We start from the raw sequence: 22067 nt of genomic DNA, 5'->3' as shown, positions 1-22067 counted from the left end.
AGGTGGTGGTGTGTGTGTGTGTGTGTGTGTGTGTGTGTGTGTGTGTCTGCTGGCAGTAGTTTATCTTGTAGTGAAGTTGAAATAGATAGTGCCTGTGAATTACTATGGGCAGAGGTTATACTCAACAGCTGTACCAAAATTTGGCTCCTTCTACTGACCCCCCCCTCCCCCTCCCCGACTCAGATGATATAATAGCTGAACGGTTCAAAGAAAACTTGAATCTCATTACAAATAAGTACCTCACTCATACAGTTATAATTGGTGGAGACTTCAATCTACCCCCGATTTGTTGGCGAAAATACATGTTCAAAGCCAGTGGTAGACAGAAAACATCTTCCGAAATTGTACTAAATGCTTTCTCTGAGAATTACTTCGAACAATTAGTTCACGAGCCCACACCAATTGCAAATGGTTGCGAAAACACACTTGACCTCTTAGCCACAAATAATCCTGATCTAATAGAGATCGTCATGATGGATACAGTGATTAGTGAACACAAGGTCATTGTAGTGAGGCTCAAAACCATATCAACCAAAACAACTAAAAATAAATGCAAAATATATCTATTTAAAACAGCAGATAAAAATTCACTTGATGCCTTCCTAAGAGTGTCTCCATTCCTTCCAAGCTAATTATGTAAGTGTAGACAACATATGGCTCAAATTCAAAGATACAGTATCGACAGCAGTAGACAGATTCATACCGCATAAGTTAATAAGAGACGGGACTGATCCACCTTGGTATACAAAACACGTCAGAACACTGTTGCAGAAGCAACAAAGAGGCATGCCAAATTCAGAAGAACGCAAAATCCCCAAGGCTGGCTAAGTTTTACAGAAGCTTGAAATTTAGTGTGGACGTCAATGCTTTCCACAATGAAATATTGTCTCAAAATATGGCAGAAAACCCAAAGAGATTCTAGTAGTACGTAAAGTACACCAGTGGCAAAAAAATAGTCAATACCGTCACTGCACGACAGCGATGGAAATGTTACCGATGATGGTGCCACTAAAGCAGAGTTACTACATACAATTTCCCATAATTCCTTCACAAAAGAAGATAAAGTAAATATTCCCAGAATTCGAAACAAGAACAGGTGTTAGCATGAGTGACATAAAAGTAGATATCTTAGGTTTTGCGAAACAACTCAAATCACTTAAGAATGGCAAGTCTTCCAGTCCAGATGGTATACCAATCAGGTTCCTCTCAGAGTATGCAGACACAATAGCACCTTTCTTAGCAATCATATACAACTGCTCCCTTGACGAGAGGTCTGTTCTTAAAGACTGGAAAGTAGCACAGGTCACACCAATATTCAAGAAAGGAAATAGGAGTAATCAATTGAATTACAGAGCCATATCAATGACCTCAATTTGCAGTAGGATTTTGGAGCATATACTGTACTTGAACATTATGAATCGCCTTGAAGAAAATGACATATCGATACATAACCAGCACAGATTCAGAAAATATTGTTCTTGTGCAACACAGCCAGCTCTTTATTCCCATGAAGTAATGAGTGCTGTCGACATCGGATCTCAGATCGATTCCATATTCCTAGATTTCCGGATGGCTTTTGATACCGTTCCTCACAAGCGATTATTAATCAAATTGTGTGCATATGGAGTAGTCTCAGTTGTGTGACTGGATTCAGGGTTTCCTCTCAGAGAGGTAACAGTATGTAGTGATAGATGGTAAATCATCAAGTAGAACAGAAGTGATATCTGGTGTTCTGCAAGGTAGTGTCATAGGCCTTCTGCTGTTCCTGATTTATACAAATGATCTAGGTGATAATCTGAGCAGCCCCCTTAGATTGTTTGCAGATGACACTGTCATTTACCATCTAGTAAAATCATCAGATGATCAATTCCAATTACAAAATGATCTAGAGAGAATTTCTGTATGGTGCGAAAAGTGGCAATTAGCACTAAACAAAGAAAAGTGTGAGGTTATCCACATGGGTACTAAAAGAAATCCGATAAATTTTGGGTATACAATAAATCGCACAAATCTAAGGGCTGTCAATTCGACTAAATACCTAGGAATTACAATTACAAGCAACTTAAATTGGAAAGACCACCCAGATAATATTGTGGGGAAGGCGAAACGAAGACTACACTTTTCTGGCAAAACACTTAGAAGATGCGACAAACACACTAAAGAGACATCGTACATTACACTTGTCTGTCCTCTGCTGGAATACTGCTGCCTGGTATGGGATTCTTACCAGGTAGGATTGACAGAGGACATCGAAAAAGTGCAAAGAAGGGCAGCTCGTTTCATGTTATCGCGCAATGGGGGTGAGAGTGTCACTGATATTATACACGAGTTGGGGTGGCAACCACTGAAACAAAGGCGCTTTTCTTTGCGGTGAGCTCTGTTTGCGAAATTTCAATCACCAACTTTCTCTTCCGAATGCATAAGTATTTTGTTGACACCCACCTACATAGGGGGAAATGATCATAATAATAAAATAAGAGAAATCAGAGCTCGAATGGAAAGATTTAAGTGTTCCTTTTTCCCACGTGCCATTCGAAAGTGGAATGGTACAGTAGTAGTATGAAAATGGTTTGATGAATCCTCTGCCAGGCACTTAAGTGTGAATTGCAGAGTAACCATGTAGATGTAGATGTAGGCGTTTGTACAAACACGGTTGGATTCTCATCAGAAGTCCAAACCATATGTCAAAAGGTAATGCCCAATCTTGTGGCAAGTTAACAGGACTCCTTCCTGCCTCAGTGTCTGGAAGAAAGACTGTCACCACTGAGTAGTTGATGTTAGATATCTACATCGACTGGCATATGGCCCTTTGTCTCAACAGAAAGTCACTGCATGTAAGGGGACATTGTAACTTGCCACTAAAACTATTTTAAATTTTTCTTTGCTTATTGTATTCACCAGCTTGCTGCCCTAAATTCCCGTATTTCTTGTTACCCAGCAGAATATCACATCCTTTTCTACAGATTGTAGGTGAAAAAGCGTGTTCTGGATGGTTTGGCCAGATATACTGAGCAGCATCCATGAAATCAGAATAGATGAGGAATTTATGTGCTCAAATACATATAATTTGCTCCACGTATGTCAAGACAGCGTGTTGCTCACCAATAGAAATGTTAAGCAAATTTGGTAATGGGTTCTTGAGAATATTAGTGGGGCAAACAACAGAGCAGCAAAGGAGACTGCCTTCACTTAGTGTCAACAATAAATTGTCAAATAATTGCAGCACTGCTGTACTCTCTTCAAAAACTTAATTTCATAAATAAATTCTGGCGTACTGTCTCCCTTATATTCCAGAAGATCTAAAGATTACCTGGGACCTCTTGAAAGACCAAAGTAGCAGTCTACACCAGCGACAGTAAGTGTGTTGCTGCACAGATCAGAAATGACACTTTCACTAATGGCCATTCAGAGAATGCCATTACAATGGGATGCAGTGCTGTTGGTGGTAACAGAAAATGTGGTAACACTGGGGATATTGGCTTGAGGGAAACCATATTCACATTCAAACCGGTCTGTCAGTATTTTCAAAAACACAATACTTGAAGCAGCACTCTGAGTCAGAGAGTGGAAATCGTTAAGAGACTGCTTTCAAATGGTATCACAGGCCTTATAAAGATTGAGAGAGACACCAAGAAACTCTTGCTTGCATTGGAAAGCTTCTAGGATATCCCCCCTTAAGCAAGGTCAAGTTATAAACTGTAGAATAGCCCTGAATTCAAAATTTAAGGTAACTTAGGAGTTATATGAAGATGGTATCTGTTCTTTCAGGCATGTCCAAAAGAACAGATACCATCGGTGGCCGTGCAGCTCTCTAGAGTGAAATGATAATTATATCAAGACCCTAAGCTGCCAACAGGCATTGATATACATCAATGTAGTGTGTGGACATTATGTTGGGAATGTGGGTCTCATGGGGAGTGTACTATCCTCTGTGCCGTCGGTGGCTCAGATGGATAGAGTGTCTGCCATGTAAGCAGGAGATCCCGGGTTCGAGTCACAGTCGGAGCACACATTTACAACTGTCCCTGGACATGTCCGAAAGAACAGATACCATCTTCATACAGTTAAGGCTAACCAGCCATTGAACCTCCTTCTGTGCGGATGCACACGCATTGCCCGAACTCTGATTGAACTCGGTAAGATTGTCTGCCACAAGTAACGAGTGCACTATCCTCTGTGCCCTTGGTGGCTCAGATGGATAAAGCATCTGCCATGTAAGCAGGAGATCCCGGGTTCAAGTCCCGGTCGGGGCGCACAGTTTCAACTGTCCCCGTCGATGTATATCAACGCCTGTCGGCAGCTTAGGGTCTTGATTTAATTATCATTTCAATTTAGGAGTTGTCTTGACTCAGAATCCAGGCAAAAATTTATACTGAGATTTTCTTCTATGCAGCTACTAATGACAACACAATGATAATCACTCAGCAAGTCCCTTCCTTTCCTGGTTTCAAGAGGGTATTGGTACTGCATCCCTCCAAGAGTTGGGGAAGTCACCTTCCTTCTCCCAAGTAAGTTGAACAGGATAAAAAGGATTTTTCCATCTGCCACTTTGAAGTGCAACATGCTGCCAGGATCCAAAGACAATGTTCAACCTTGGTCCCACAAAGATATGGGTGCATCGCAAATTTGCTCATTATGGGAATATTGTCTCAAATGCCCCTCTCAGTAACGGCTCTGTGCTGACAGACAGCTGGCAGTAGTGACAAGTCTACAAAAATATTCTGCCATTTTCTGTGCTATGTCTCTCTGGCTGATCTGAAGACAACTATTTCTCATTTCACTAATAGCTGAGCACCTCTAATTTCACCTAGAAATTATCCACACGGTTTACATACTAATGCTGACTTGATGGAATACTTTATAGAGTTCAGGGATTCACAACATGAATCTCATTTTGTTCTTCTTAATAATTCAGTGACATTTGGCTCCAGCTACCCACAATTCTGTGAAGTTCTCTACAGTTCATCAGTGTTCAAACCACTGTGAAGGTGCACCATTCAACAGATAGCAAGCGGCCTTTGTAGATGGCCTACAGAATTAATGCATCAGTGGCTTGGCGGATCATAGTGCCACATTCATAATGTGACAGACCCAATCTTGTATTCTGTCTCAATGCTCAAACATGCACAGTTGGCTATACAGCATTTGGTTAGTCTTGCTGAGCATCAGTTTAATTTCAAAGGCTTCCTTTGGGAAACTACTTTATCTGCAAGTTGTACCTAAATCAGGAGAGCAAACCAATGACGACTTTCCACTGAACAGTGTTAGCAAGGGCTGTAGTGCACTTCGAGAAAGAGTCTGTAAATAATGATTCCATGGTAGCACTGAACTGGGTATCTGTCTCACATTTAGAAGATGTGAGGTTATTGAGATCTGCTTGGACAGATGGGTGGTTTGAAGTGCCCACTTTCCACTTTAGGAGAAGGGGGAAGTGTCCAAGACCTGGATTGAATCCATGTTATGGATTAGAAATGGGGCTGGTGTGCCAGCCAGCCTGGAGACAGTTTTTAGGGCTCATCCACTGAGATAAACACTGGACTGGTTCTCATGTCCCACCCTAAATACACAATTCACAAACACTTTGAAATATGTTATCACATTTGACGATGGACTGTATCTGGTACCAAGCACCATGGGTTTTGAATCCATGCCAGATGGCACGGACCTCGATGACCACCGGAGATCACTGCAGCAGTCGTACCGCAAGCCGTGGCTGAACGCGCTCCTGGCCCTGAGTCTAACATGAGGGTGCCACTGTGGAGCATGTGGTCCCATACCCTGTCGTGTATTTAGTCAGCTGCATCTCACTCAGCGAGGCAGTCTGGTATTTGCATTGATTCAGTTGACGTCTCGCTTACAGACATCGTGTTTACATTGCGTGTGTTTACTTCCCGTTATGAATAGGCGTTGTTTTGATTTTGTGAGGTTGGCTCTTGTGACCCCATGGCTTAGTACTTTGTTGTTGATCTTGGTGTCTTGCTTGGTTGTCTGTTGTCGTGCTTGTCCTTTCATTCCCGTTCGTCAGTCGTTTGTTTGCAGGCCGCTCCCGTTGGTCCCACCGCGTTTTCGTTAGCGGCAGCCCCATGACAGTCCCTGATGCAGTTACAACAGTGTACACTAGATGGAGACAGATGGGGTACACACATTCATCCCAGGGGAGGAGTTGCCTTTGGGACTAGTGATCTCATTGTAATAATAGCATCTATACAAAAATGGTTGGTCCTCTGTGTAAGTGGAGACATACCATACCTGTCGCAATCCCGCACTGACTGGTTAAAGGGCACTAGAATGGATGGAATGTTATTGAAGAGAAGAGGCTTACAATAGCTCTCCCCTTGGGCCACTTTTTAGCAGAATGTCTTAGCATGTGAGGTTTGTTCAAATTTTCACAAAGGTAGAATCAATGTGACAGCTGTCTAGCAATGTCTGTGAGAGCATTTTGGTCTAAACAAGGAACATATTGTCACAATTCACTACTGCAGTGGCTTGTAATCTGATGTATTGGAGGAAAGGTAAGGAATTGTACGAGGGCTATCCACAAAGTACATTACGTTTTGGAATTAAAAATAAATAAAGTATTGGAATTTTTTTTATTATATACAGATGAAAGCCACACTTAAATAGTACTTTTCTACATAGTTGCCATTTAAATTAAGGCACTTATCGTAGTGATGGACGAGCTTGGAAATTCCTTCATCGTAAAATTCGGCCGCCTGCGCCTTCAACCACGTGGTTACCTCTTCTTTTGGGACGGAAAAGGTGTGATTTTTGTGGATTTCCTGGAAAGAGGCACTACAATAAACTCTGCACAACCTCAGAATAGCAATACAAAACAAGGGCAGGGGAAAGTTGGGCTCAAAGATCTTGCTGATTCACAACAACGCCTGGGCCCACACAGCAAATGCCACTCGTGAAGTTCTCAAATCTTTTAAGTGGGAGTTGTTTCCTCATCCGCCGTACAGTCCCGACCTGGCACCGAGCGACTTCCACTTATTCCCAGCAATGAAGAAGTGGTTGGCTATGCAGCGTTTTGATGACGACGCACAGCTTCAAGAAGAGGTAATCATGTGGTTGAAGGTGCAGGCGGCCGAATTTTGCGACGAAGGAATTTCCAAGTTCGTCCATCGCTATGATAAGCGCCTTAATTTAAAGGGCAACTATGTAGAAAAGTACTATTTAAGTGTAGCTTTCATCTGTATATAATAAAAAAATTTTCCAATACTTTATTTATTTTTAATTACAAAACGTAATGTACTTTGTGGATAGCCCTCGTATTTGCCTCTTCCACTGAAATCATTCTTTCCATGCGAGGCACTTACCAAGGGCCCACCAGTATCCTTCCCTAGACCTTCCAGTCAAGATGAAATAATGGCAAAATCTGGGGTATGCATAAGAAATTTCAATATCCGTATCTTCATTAGATGCTTCCTCTTGCGATCTATCAGATGCCAAAAGAAAAACACAATTTGATAGCTTTGACAGTATTCTTTTAGATATGGTATTCTTGTTTAAGTGTTTGCCTTTTGGAAATGGCAGAGCAGTTTGATTTTGTGAAAGAGTGACTATATTTTCTTTGTCATCCTGCGATATGGGTGCAGCAACAATATATTTGCCTCAGAATATGTTGTAAGTAACTTTTAATCTCCTACACTCTTTTATCTGTAATGTAAACTGTGCATCCTATACTCCCTGTAGAGTGGCTACAAGAACAACTTACATATACTGATGTAGCACCATATTCAGTGCCCAACTTGGGAGCTGATAAACTGCATGCTTCACATTAAGCTTGACCTTTACACACTATGATAGTATGCCACATAATTACTTCAAAAGGCTTATAGGATTGGGCATATAAGGATGAACCTTTGGGCTGCAAGGTATTTTGGTCACTTTAAATATAAAAGGTAAGTACAAAAGCAGCTATCTTCTCCAATTCTTTATTCTTCTGTTTCTTAACATCTGTCACTTCAGTTACACCACTTACTTTCCATTCCTGTAGTAGCTGTTTTGTGACAAGAAGTATTACACCCCTGCAGCTGTCTACACCTTTACTACAATTTTAGGAAAGAGAGCAGCTTGGTAGTGATAGCACTCTCTCCAAGCTTTTTTGGATTTAACATATTGTTCACTTGTGTAACTTCCACCGTTTCTACCAGTTGTGTATCATGCTGCACACTCTTGACCAATGTGAGAGAACCTTTAGGACTTTCCAGTGCTTTATGAATATAAAACAGTGGCATATTTTCATAGGTTCCATCACCATTTTTTCTTATGATAAAAGCATTATTCATCAGAGGTTATGGTTGGATAGGATTGTCTGGTATAACTGTCTGCTATGGCTGAGTGTGAATGGGCCAACTAAATTGCAGCAAAGGTTATCAGAATTACTAGACTGAGTGTGAATGGGCCACCTAAATTGCAGCAAACGTTATCAGAATTACTAGGCTCTGAAGAAGTATCACAAACAGCGAGGAAGAATAGTCAATCCCAACAGAACTTAACACTGAGGCTTTCTGCTACAATTTTGTCCCAACCTTGTGATCTGAGTAGTTCAACAACAATGATCCCTGCTGTCTGAGACATATAGTGTTTCACCGTCACACCAAATGGTGGTCTTTGAAGTATGCCCAAAGTTTATGGTGCCAAATGATACTGCTACTATTGACCAGACTTCAGCTCAGAATCCTCAGGTATGCCAAACACATACCCTGCCACAACTCACTGAGAATTTATAGTGACATCTCTGAGAATATAAAAAAATGTCAATTATTAGTCTGTACACATGAGCTCAGTTAAAAATATGCACATATATATACACTCAGAAACTATCATCAATATCTCCAATTTCTTTATACATTAAAAGCTTCTCTGTCCTATTAATGTCCTCTTTCTATGTATTTGTTTGTTCCTCTCTTTCTACTTATATGTTTGTAAGAAAAGAACTGTTCTACACACCACAGCCTGTCTTTTGAGGTACATAGAGATTATTATGTATTCATCCCATACAAGAAATGTTTGTAAAATTTGTACCTCCAGTTTGAAATACCGTGGATGTATAAATGCACTTACATGCCATGGATGTGAAACAAATCTTCCATTGTTCATGCATATGGGTTTAACTTTAACAATATTATAAAAAGGATAGATGCTACTCACCACATAGCGGAGATGCTGAGCCCACATAGGCACAACAAAAAGACTGTCAGAAAATGAGTTTTAAGCCAACAAGGCCTTAAATAGAACAGCCCCCCCCCCCCCCCACACACACACACACCTGCGCACACAAACGCAACTCACACACACGACTGCGGTTTCTGGCTGCTGAGGCCAGTCAGAGACTCGGGTTATGTGTGTGTGTGTGTGTGTGTGTGTGTGTGTGTGTGAGTTGAATTTGTGTGTGTGTGTTTTCTATCTCCAACAAAGACCTTGTTGGCTGAAAGCTCATTTTCTGACAGTCTTTTTGTTGTGCCTGTATGTGACTCAACATCTCCGCTACATTGTGAGTAGCAACTATCCGTTTCATAATACAGGGTGTACATAGAGTCCAGAAACACTTTCAATTATTTATTGCACAAGAACTAAACTTTGTACAGATATCACTCATATCGCATTTTGAAGAGAAACTCTGAAAGTTTTATTTTACAAACATTCGATATGCGAACCATGAGTGATCCATATGATCAATATGGTAATCGGACTTTATGTACGCCCTGTATTGTCACATTCCATCCTGGATTTTGTACTGTTGGGTTAACTTAAATCACGCAATGACACAAGCATAGCAGAAATGAACAGGAGAGCTGCACTACTGAATAGTATGAGATTTAGTATTGCGATCTGGTTTTTGAACAAGTAAGAAAAGCAACAAAAATTAAAAGAAGATGAAGTGATGTTGAGAGAGAAATAAACAAATTTTGGCAATAGGAAGCTATTTTGCTGTCCAATGCATACATAGGCACAGATTCAGTAGCACAGAGTTCACTCTGGATATGGACTCAAAATTCTGCATGATAATATGTACATGACAAAATTACCAGCTTGACAACTATCATCTTTTGTTGTCACTCATTCAATGTGGCAGTCACATGTTACATTTACCACGAAGATCCAGAAATGAGGGTGGTTAGCAGAATATGGATTTAAATGCAGATCCATACAGATGCAATCATGCAGGCTATTAAAGAAGGGAAGTGTCATGTCAACAGCATACTTAACCTACTGTTTTGATAGCTCAGTGCTACAACAACGATACAGAAAGGATTAATGTGGGGTGAAGCACTATCATGTAGTGCAAGTAATCCTTTTGCATCATAATTGTAGCAGCAAACCCAGGTAAACGTCAGAAGCAATTCTCTCTGGAACAGAAGTGCTCCTCAGACTTCAGAAAGAGGACACAGCATGAACACAACCCATTTCAAGAAATCATAGATGTGTACCACAATCACGAGGGTTTTCTGTGCCCAAAATATGTACAATGGGACAATTCACCTAGCGAGACTCATCAAACATGGCTTCACAATTAAATACCAACTTCTGTAAGAGTTATCATCTTCTAGTTACTTTGGAATTCTTTGCAAATGTGAAAATGAAGTTCATTGGCCTGATGAACCAACATCTGCAACAACTGAGATCAGTACTGTTACACATGAAGACATTTGCATATTATGTGCCAGACTGTTGGCTGAGGTATATAGAGTTCATAATTCATGCAGTTTATCAGAGATCCTGGTAGATGTTTTTCTTACAGGTTCCATCTTTTCAGGTCCCCATCTATCTGGTTGTCTTACAGTGCATGAGCAGTCAGTCCTATTGAATATGTTATGCCACGCATGAATTGCTTTGTGTTGAAGCTTCTGTTTAAAACAAGGATGAAAAATTCACACAAAGATTCTATGCTCCCCATGTACTGAAATTACTGAAACTTTGTGGTGCACCCTGCAAGATAGTAGCACAGGTTTTACAAATCAAAACTTGGAGACATTTCTCTCTTGTAGGGGTAGTGTCTGCATATTCTACAATTCTTATGACTAAACCTTAACTATATTTGGGAAATGGTTGTTAAACTGGAATACACAAAACCTGGATCTAAGTTCCATTTCAATGTAGTAACTATACACAGTTGAAGATTGTGCTATGACTCGAAGGCTACTGCCATTAACAAAGGGAAACTAATACAGAATAATTGTGAACCAGCATTGCTTGCAGTAAGGGGAAAGGTTGCTTTCTCTCTGTACTACCACTCCACAATTGTAAGCAATTGCTTTCTTTCATAACACGATACCGAGATTTTCCTCTAAAGTTAATACACATCAGGGAATTTTAATTAATTGTGCAGAGAACCTGCGCTTCAAAATGCTTGGAAATAGTAAAATAAGGATTTTATTGAAGATGGCTGTCACAATAGTATCCTACTGGGATAAGAAGTATGTTACACCACTGACTCTTTAGAAATTACATTAATTCACATTAACCTGCTCAAAACTGCTTTAACTGAAATAGAGCTAATTCATCTTTTTGTACATTCCATTCTGATACTAAGAACATTGATTATGCTTGTGAAATTCATGGCCAATTCCACAACTTAAGGTATTGGCCACTGACAGCCCATACAACACAAACAAATTAAAATACTTACTGCATATGCCATTCCAAACTACAATAATATTAATGAGTGTACCTGTGTTAAAAATGTAACCACCAGCTTCCAGGACACACTCTCCCCAAGCAGTCTGTACAATTGTTCCTTTGTCTCCTCTGTTATGTATGAAATTGTCTGGATCAAAAAGCAAATATAAATACTTGGTGGTTTCTGCAAGGAAAAAAGATTCCATTCTATCCTCCTTGCGGTGGTCTCTTACATCCTTTATCTGCAACATATGTTCATATTGTCTTTCAGCGATAGTAAAAGGTCAAATTATCAGCAAAAAGACAGATCACAGTATAGTCTCATTTCTAAAGTGTCCAGAGATTCTAAAAAATTAAAATGAGACCAAGTTGCAAATGAAGTAAAACTATATTAATAAACAATTGCCTTAGGAAAAATCAGCTGTTTGGAGCACACAGACATAAAAACAAAAATTATTAGTTATTTCAGTAAAAAGTTACACTTTTTACAAAGACAGTGAAGAATAAAATTCAACTACAATTGCAACAAAACAAATATGCGAGGAATAAGAATTACTAGTCTAAGAAGGACACACAAATCAACTACTTCATCAATCTGCACTTTCCGTGAGTTGGGTTCTCATACTTTGTAGCACTCTTAATTTTCTCTACTCACTTCCTCCTTTCTCTCAGTTTCTTCTGAGGAATTCTCAGCTGCCCTTTGCTCTGCACCTACCATGTGAATTCCTGAAGTTGTGATTAACTGCACTGTCATAGTTACAGATCCAACATCCCTAGCGATCATGACGACATTGTGAATGACTATGAGAGAGGCTTCAGTCAAATTTTGGACAATAATGAAGTTGTCAGGGAAACCTCTTGTAAGGCTGGCATTGCCTTGGAGGAGACTTCAAGGAAACTTGATAAATCTCTCCACATTTGCATGTCCACTCTTGACTCCAATGACCATAATCCAGAACTGATTGATGCGAATACGATCCCCATCAAATTCTTTGAGGATTTCCTTTACTGACCTGAACTCTACTACATTTTGGAACTCAGGGGCAATAGTGTGAGCCACATGACGACCAAAGCGATTTAAGGTAGAGAGTCGTGTCAATGCTATGCCTGTCTCTTCTCAGGGTCGGTGCTAATTGCCACTTCTGGATATAAAGATGAAATACCCTTCACAAAGCAATATCACTGGGGCAATTTATCCAGAATTTTGAACATCATACGCTCTAAGGCAGTCTTTCTGGAATGTCAATATATCTTTTTCCAGTACATCACACCAACTCAGAGCTTTTTTGGTGCTATATCTGATGTCCACTGTCTGAGGTTGCAACTGATTTATCTTTTAGTTAAGATCTATTTTGAAGGAACAAACTTCTGGTTTTACAAATTTTGTCATTAACTGTTTGACATTGGGTGTGTTATGGAGTACCTTAGGCAGACAGCGTCCAGGGCTGGAAGGAAAGCCAACATGCACTCAGTATGTCTGCTGGGGGGGGGGGGGGGGGGGGTTCATCCGAGATATGGAGGCAGCCTTGCCTGCGGCTACTGAGTGTGCAGGGTGGGGTTGTCTACAAGTTGTGGCTTACGTCGGCACCAATGACACCTGTCACATGGATTCTGAGGTGTCCTCAGTTCATACAGGTGGCTGGCGGAAGTGGTGCAGGCTGATAGCCTCATGTGGCTCGCAAGCAGAGTTAGCAATTTGCAGCATTGTTCTCGGCGTTGACTGGGGTCCTTTTGTTTGGAGCCCAAGTAGAGGGTCTCAACCGGGGAATTCATAGACTCTGTGACAGTCTTGGCACCACATTTCTAGACCAGCATCATCAATTGGGGATTTGTAGGACTCCCCTTGACAGGTCAGGGTGCACTACACAAAGGAAGCGCTACTCAAGTAGCAGAGTACTTCTGGAATGCATGAGGGTTTCTTACGTTAGACAGTAGTCTGAGGTGCTTTGATGAAAACTCACCAGTCGATATGCAGCAAGGGAAGTCAGATGAAATTCTGAATAAAGACACTTTGATTGTCAAAATGTTATCAGCAAACTGTCAAAGTATTCATAATGAAGCTCCAAAATTTACTGCCCTCCAAGGAAATTCTCACACTCAAATAATTCCTGGGACTGAGAGCTGGCTGAAACCCAAGGTGGAAAGCTCTGAGGTATTTAGCAAATCATGAAATATATATCAGAAAGACAGATTAGAGGCTATAGGTGGGGGAGTGTTCATTGCAGTTGACAAAAAATATTGTCCCTTTGAGGTCGAAGTTGAGTGTGATAGTAAAGTTACCTGGTCATATATAACAGGCTTAGGTGAAAACAAGTTAATTGTTGGGTGTTTTTATTGGCCAACTGATTCTGCTGTGACAGTTGTAGAGTAATTCAAAGAAAGTCTATGGTCAGTAGCAGATAAATACCTGGATCATGCAATACTAGTGGAGGTAACTTTAACCTACAGAGTATAGACTTGGATGTCTAGGGATTCATTGCAGAGGGTACAGACAGGCAAGTCAAGTACTTTTGAACAGTTTTCTGAAAACTGTCTTGAGCAGCTAGCTCAGCAACCCACACACAATGGAAACACCTCAGACCTTAAAACTGCAAACAGACCGGACCTTATTGAGGATGTCATCATAGAAATGAGAATTAGTGATCATGATATTATAACAACTATGACTATGAAAGTTAATAAATCAGTCAAAAAACTTAGGAGAGTGTTTCCGCTAGACAGAGGAGATAAGCAGTTGTTGCATCTCACTTACACAGTGAACTGACATCACTTATTTCCAGATGGAGAAAGAGAAATTATGGGTAAAGTTTAAGCAGACTGTATATTGTGGTCTGGATATTCATGTGCCTAGCAAGTGGATAAAGGATGGAAATGATCCAGTATGGTTTAATAACATAATTCAGAAAATGCTGAAGAAGCAGAGGCAGTTGCACTCTCTGTTCAAAAGGGAATGCAAGAATGATGACTAGCAGAAGTTAATAGAGATTCTTACAACTGTGAAAAGATCTATGCGCAAAGCACACAACAACTACCACCGTCACACCTTAGCAAAAGATCTGGCAGAGAACCCAAGAAAATTCTGGTCCTTTCTAAAATCGCTAAGTAGGTCTAAGGCTGTTCACTCCCTTGTTGACCAGTCGGATGTGGCACGTGAAGACAGCAGAAAGAGAGCTGAAGTTTTAAATTTCACATTCACGGACAGACTCTTATTGGATCACACAGTAATGAAGTTCCGACATACAGAAACAACTTAAAGATCTGAAAGCAAATAAATCACCAGGTCCACATGTAACCCCAGTTCTGTTTTACAAAGAGTACTCTATGGCATAGGCCCATTACCTAGCCTGAATTTATCAGGTATCTCTTCTCCAGACTTTGTGCTGGTCGGAAAAAAGTGCAGGTGACTCCAGTATATAAGAAAGCTAAAAGAATGGACCCACAAAATTATAGACCAATATCCCTAACTGAGGTTTGCTGCAGAATCCTTGAATATATTCTCAGTCTGAATATAAAAAACTTCCTCGAGACTGAGAAGCTTATGTCCACAAATCAGCACGGTTATAGACCACATCACTTGTGTGAAACTCAGCTTGCCCTTTCCTCATGTGATATACTGCAAACAATGGATGAAGGGCAGACAGACAGATTCCATATCTCTAGATTTCTGGAAAGCATATAACACAGTGACCCATTGTAGGCTGTTAATGAAGATACCAGTATATGGAGTAAGTTCACAGATATGTGAGTGACTTGAAGACTTCTTAAGTAACAGAACCCAGTATGTTGTCCTCATTCTTGAATGTTCATCAGAGGCAAGGGTATCATCAGGAGTGCCCCAGGGAAGTGTGATAGGACCGCTGTTCTCTATATACACAAATGATTTGACAGACAGAGTAAGATGCCAAAGTTGAGTGTCTGTAGGAAGATATAAGATGACTTAGACAAAATTTCTAGTTGGTATGATCAATGGCAGCTAGCTCTAAATGTGGATAAATGTAAGTCAATGCAATGAGTAGAAAGAATAAACCTGTAATGTTCGGATAAATTATTACTAGTATCTTGCTTGATACAGTCACGTCATTTAAATACACTATGTGATCAAAAGTATCTGGACACCCCCAAAAACACACATTTTTCACATCAGGTGCATTGTGCTGCCACTTACTGCCAGATACCAGATACTCCATATCAGCGTCCTCAGTAGTCATTCGACACAGAGAGAGAGAGCAGAATGGGGTGCTCTGCAGAGCTCACAGACTGAATGTGGTCAGGTGATTGGGTGTCACTTGTGTCATACACCTGTAAACGAGACTTCCACACTCCTAAACATCCCTAGGTTCAATGTTTCCGATGTGATAGTGAAGTGGAAATGTGATGGGACACATACAGCATAAAAGCGTACAGGTCGACCTCGTCTGCTGACTGACAGAGGCCACCGACAGTTGAAGAGGGTCGTAATATGTAACAGGCGGACATATATCCAGACCATCACACAGGAATTCCAAACTGCATCAGGATCCACTGCAAGTACTATGACAGTTAGGTGGGAGGTGAGAAAACTTTGATTTCATGGTTGAGTGGATGCTCATAAGCCACATCACGCCCATAAATGCCAAACGATGCCTCGCTTGCTGTAAGGAGCTTAAACATTGGACAACTGAGCATTGGAAAAATGTTGTGTGGAGTGATGAATCACGGTGCATAATGTAACGATCCGATGAATCACGGTGCATAATGTAACGATCCGATGACAGGGTGTGGGTATGGGAAATGCCTGGTGAACGTCATCTGCCCCAGCGTGTGTAGTGCCAACAGTAAAATTCGGAGGTGCTTGTGTTATGGTGTGTTCGTGTTTTTCCTGGAGGGGGCTTGCACCCCTTGTTGTTTTGCATGGCACTTTCACAGCACAGGCCTACATTGATGTTTTACGCACCTTCTTGCTTCCCACTGTGATGGCGATTGCATTTTTCAACACGATCAAGGACCTGTTCATAATGCACAGCCTGTGGTGGAGTGGTTATATGACAATAACATCCCTGTAATGGATTGGCCTGCACGGAGTCCTGAGCTGAATCCTACAGAACACCTTTGGGATGTTTTGGAACGCCGTATTCGGGCCAGGCCTCACTGACCAACATCGACACCTCTCGTCAGGGCAGCACTCTGTGGTACAGAAGGCACGCGGTCAACTTCGGTTTATTGGGAGGATTCTAGGAAAGTGTGGTTCATCTGTAAAGCAGACTGCATATAGGACACTGGTACAACCTATTCTTGAGTACTGCTCGAGTGTTTGGGATCTGTACTACATTGGATTGACGGAAGTCATCAAAGCAATTTAAAAGAAGGCTGATAGACCTGTTACTGATAGGTTTGAACAACATGTAAATATTCTTAACCTTTGTACTTCCTTTACACAGTTTTGAACAGCTTTTACTATTTGCCGAGTACAGGCTGACACCATTTTATTTTCCACTCATCAATGGGACAATACTTCTGCAGGAAAACAGATGTGCTTGGAGTATTGTTGAAATCAGCTTGGCAGGAGGGAACATTCCTTAATAGATTATATACAGTACTTGGAAACTGAACAAAGTTACAACCAACGGTAGTAAAACCTGTCCAACATTTTGTTATGGTTGGTCACACACTGTTTCATTTTCTCCCAGTACTACTCTCTTTTTACTGACCTTCAGCAGCTCAATGAAATTTTCAGCCCACCGGTCTAAAATCTGTTCTCCTCTTACAAAATTTCCTTCTTTAACTGTACAGGATAGAGTACATAGTTGAAAGCTTTCTTCAATTCCTGAACTCCCTTGCAGAATTTGCTTACTTCTTGGTCGTTATATCCTTCTTCTTCTAGCTCCATGATCCATTTCTTCTCTAATTCTCGTTTCTTTCTAGTACAAATTCTGTCTCCTCTTTCCTTTTCTTGATGAATTCTTCTGAATTATCTCTTGTTGCCCTGTCTGTCATTTTCTTTCTTGCCTCATTTCTTTCTGCCACTGTCGTTTTAGAATCTTCACCAAACTACCCTGCTCTTTTCACCCTTTCTTCTGTAACTAACACTACTACTGCAGTTTCTTGTGGAACATCTTGCATCATTCTCCACTTCCCTTCAATGTTATCCACAGCCCCACTTTGTTTAGCCTAAATTTCTTCTGCAGTTCTCTTTCATACTTTTCGGATACTCCTTTCTCTTTTAATTTGGAAACATTGTATCTTTGTGGGGCTTTTCTCTTTCCTCTGGATCTAAAGACAGCTATGCTTTATCTGTATTTCACGCTTACCATGTAATGATCCAAGATGAAGTCAGCCCCACTGCAACTATCAATGTCAAGGATGTCAGATGCATGTATCCTGTCAATTACCACATGATCAATTTGATTAAAAGTAGTGCTATCTGGCAAGCACCATGTGGTTTACACAATGTTCTTTTTTTGTAGCTACGTACTCCTCACCAACATTGCATTGCCCATGGAAAAGTCTGTAGCCTTCATCCATTTTCATTTGACATCTCACGCAGACTTACATTTCCTACAGTTCCTCTAAAGGCTTCTTCTTTTCCCACTATTGCACTGAAGTCACGTATCACTATTTTCACATCTTGCCCTGGTATACCTTCTAATTCCTGTTCCAGTAAACTATAAAACTCATCTTTCACTTCGTTTTTATCATCTTCTGTAGGTGCATACACACACATTAGAGCGATGTTGAAGAAGTGGACCACTACTCTCAAAGTGCACACTCTTTCACTTACAGGGTTAAAATTTGTGATTGCTTCTTCATACTTATTGTCTATAAGAAAGCCTGTGCCACCTATTATACCACTGACCCCTCCATTATACCATATTGTACAATCACCACTTCTTATGATACCATCTAATTTCTATCTGATCTCTTGGATTGCTGCTACTCTTATGCGGTATTTCTCCATCTCTTGTTTGAGTCCATGTAGAGCCCCTGGTTTGTTCAAAGTTCTTACATTCCAAGCAGAAAAGTATAAATCATTCTTCCGTTTACCATGTCCTATTCCTTGTATGGGTCATTCATCATTATCATCAGTCCAGCTGTTCCTGTCTGAGTTTTGTGGGATGTACCTGCCTCAAATTCTTCAACTAAACCTTTTGCAGCACTTTTTTAAAAACAAACTGAAGTGAGGTGCATGCTCAAAACCTGGCCCAACCCACTATCCCAAAAACATACAAGCAGACTAAACTCTATCACTACTGTTTAACATGCAGCTACAATATCTGGTAGCCGTTTAGTGAAAAACGGCTGTAGTCTGAACACAGTGTTTCAATTTACTTTTGATTTTTGGGTCTGCATTTTGGCGGCAAATTTACTGTCTGGAATACATATGGTATGAGATTAACAAGGCTGCTAATGTACTAAGAAGATTCGTGTCTCACAGCAGCCAATAGACACAACTGGACCTCTGCCTTTGTCACGGCATCCATCTGCACGTAATCTAGCATCATCAGCTGTTGTCCAGATGTTCCTGCCCTAGGTGCTTGATGCGACTGCCTCAGGATAGGACCTGGTTGCTGGGCCACCCTGCAATCACATGATGCACTCCATGCCTGCACCATAGCAGACTAAAAATAAAAGGAGACTAATTAGAAATACTACTTTTCTTCATTGAATTTGCTAAGCTTCTCAGAGAGAGACTAAAACATTGTTCTCATTCTCTGAAACACATGAGTTTAACTTCTAACACATTGCACATTTGATACACTATCATATATCAATTCACAAATAGAAGAAAGGAAGATTAGGGTTTAGTGGCCTGTTGATAATGAGTTTGTTACAGATGGAGCACTAGTCCAGGCTGCGGAAGGAAATCACCCGTTCCCTGTATAAAAAAGCAGACTGGAATTTGCCTTGCATAATTTATGGGAATCATGTTGTTGTTGTTGTTGTCTTCAGTCCTGAGACTTGTTTGATGGAGCTCTCCATACTACTCTATCCTGTGCAAGTTTCTTCATCTCCCAGTACCTACTGCAACCTACATCCTTCTGAATCTGCTTAGTGTATTCATCTCTTGGTCTCCCTCTACAATTTTTACCCTCCATGCTGCCCTCCAAAGCTAAATTGGTGATACCTTGATGCCTCAGAACATGTCCTACCAACCGATCCCATCTTCTAGTCAAGGTGTGCCACAAACTTCTCTTCTCCCCAATCTTATTCAATACCTCCTCATTAGTTATGTGATCTACCCATCTAATCTTCAGCATTCTTCTGTAGCACCACATTTCGAAAGCTTCTATTCTCTTCTTGTCCAAACTATTTATCGTCCATGTTTCACTTCCATACATGGCTACACTCCATACAAGTACTTTCAGAAACGACTTCCGGACACTTAAATCTGTACTCAATGTTAACAAATATTTCTTCTTCAGAAACACTTTCCTTGCCATTGCCAGTCTACATTTTATATCCTCTCTACTTCGACCATCATCAGTTATTTTGCTCCCCAAATAGCAAAACTCCTTTACTACTTTAAGTGTCTCATTTCCTAATCTAATTCCCTCAGCATCACCTGACTTAATTGAATTACATTCCATTATCCTCGTTTTGCTTTTGTTGATGTTCATCTTATATCCTTTTTTCAAGACACTGTCCTTCCATTCAACTGCTCTTCCATGTCCTTTGCTGTCTCTGACAGAATTACAATGTCATCAGCAAACCTCAAAGTTTTTATTTCTTCTCCATGGATTTTAATACCTACTCCGAATTTTTTTTTGTTTCCTTTACTGCTTGCTCAATATATAGATTGAATAACATCGGGGAGAGGCTACAACCCTGTCTCACTCCATTCCCAACTACTGCTTCTCAACTCTTATAACTGCCGTCTGGTTTCTGTACAAACTGTAAATAGCCTTTCGCTCCCTGTATCTGACCCCTGCCACCTTCAGAATTTGAAAGAGAGTATTCCAATCAACATTGTCGAAAGCTTTCTCTAAGTCTACAAGTGCTAGAAAGGTAGGTTTGCCTTTTCTTAATCTAGCTTCTAAAATAAGTCGTAGGGTCAGTATCGCCTCACGTGTTCCAATATTTCTATGGAATCCAAACTGATCTTCCCCGAAGTCGGCTTCTACTAGTTTTTTCCATTCGTCAGTAAAGTATTCGCGTTAGTATTTTGCAGCCATGACTTATTAAACTGATAGTTCGGTAATTTTCGCATCTGTCAACACCTGCTCTCTTTGGGATTGGAATTACTATATTCTTCTTGAAGTCTGAGGGTATTTCGCCTGTCTCATATATCTTGCTCACCAGATGGTAGAGTTTTGTCAGGACTGGCTCTCCCAAGGCTGTCAGTATTTCTAATGGAATGTTGTCTATTCCCGGGGCCTTGTTTCGACTCAGGTCTTTCAGTGCTCTGTCAAACTCTTCACACAGTATCGTATCACCCATTTCATCTTCATCTACATCCTCTTCCATTTCCATAATATTGTCCTCAAGAACATCGCCCTTGTATAGACCCTCTATATACTCCTTCCACCTTTCTGCTTTCACTTCTTTGCTTAGAACTGGGTTTCCATCTGAGCTCTCGATATTCATACAAGTGGTTCTCTTTTCTCCAAATGTCTCTTTAATTTTCCTGTAGGCAGTATCTATCTTACCCCTAGTGAGATATGCCTCTACACCTTTACATTTGTCGTCTAGCCATACCTGCTTAGCCATTTTGCGCTTCCTGTCAATCTCATTTTTGAGACGTTTGTATTTCTTTTTGCCTGCTTCATTTACTGCATTTTTATATTTTCTCCTTTCATCAATTAAATTAAATATTTCTTCCGTTACCCAAGGACTTCTAGTAGCCCACGTCTTTTTACCTACTTGATCCTCTGCTGCCTTCACTACTTCATCCCTCAAAGCTACCCATTCCTCTTCTACTGTATTTCTTTCCCCCATTCCTGTAAATTGTTCCCTTATGCTCTCCCCGAAACTCTGTACAACCTCTGGTTTGGTCAGTTTATCCAGGTCCCATGTCCTTAAATTCCCACCTTTTTGCAGTTTCTTCAGATTTAATCTACAGTTCATAACCAACAGATTGTGGTCAGAGTCCACATCTGCCCCTGGATATGTTTTACAATTTAAAACCTGGTTCCTAAATCTCTGTTTTACCATAATCTATCTGAAACCTGTCAGTATCTCCAGGCTTCTTCCATGTATACAATCTTCTTTTATGATTCTTGAACCAAGTGTTAGCTATGATTAAGTTGTGCTCTGTACAAAATTCTACCCAGGCTTCCTCTTTCATTTCTTACCCCCCATCCATATTCACCTGCTACGTTTCCTTCACTCCCTTTTCCTACTACCAAATTCCAGTCACCCATGACTATTAAATTTTCATCTCCCTTCACTATCTGAATAATTTCTTTTATTTCATCATACATTTCTTCAATTTCTTTGTCATCTGCAGAGCTAGTTGGCATATAAAC

At 40.5% G+C, this 22067-nt stretch overlaps 1 protein-coding gene across 1 annotated transcript in view; it reads right to left on the bottom strand.

The window, feature by feature from the left end:
• Positions 1–22067, bottom strand: part of LOC124789874 (ER degradation-enhancing alpha-mannosidase-like protein 2) — a 109836-nt gene that overhangs the window by 6189 nt on the left and 81580 nt on the right. The window contains exon 8 of the mRNA XM_047257388.1: positions 11678–11867. Within this exon, the coding sequence (XP_047113344.1) occupies positions 11678–11867 (190 nt within the window). The remainder of the gene's footprint in view (positions 1–11677; positions 11868–22067) is intronic.

Source organism: Schistocerca piceifrons, chromosome 3, assembly GCF_021461385.2.
Source record: "Schistocerca piceifrons isolate TAMUIC-IGC-003096 chromosome 3, iqSchPice1.1, whole genome shotgun sequence".
NCBI lineage: Eukaryota > Metazoa > Arthropoda > Insecta > Orthoptera > Acrididae > Schistocerca > Schistocerca piceifrons.
The sequence above is the reverse complement of the archived record's forward strand: the minus strand, read 5'-3'. Positions and strand labels throughout refer to the sequence as shown.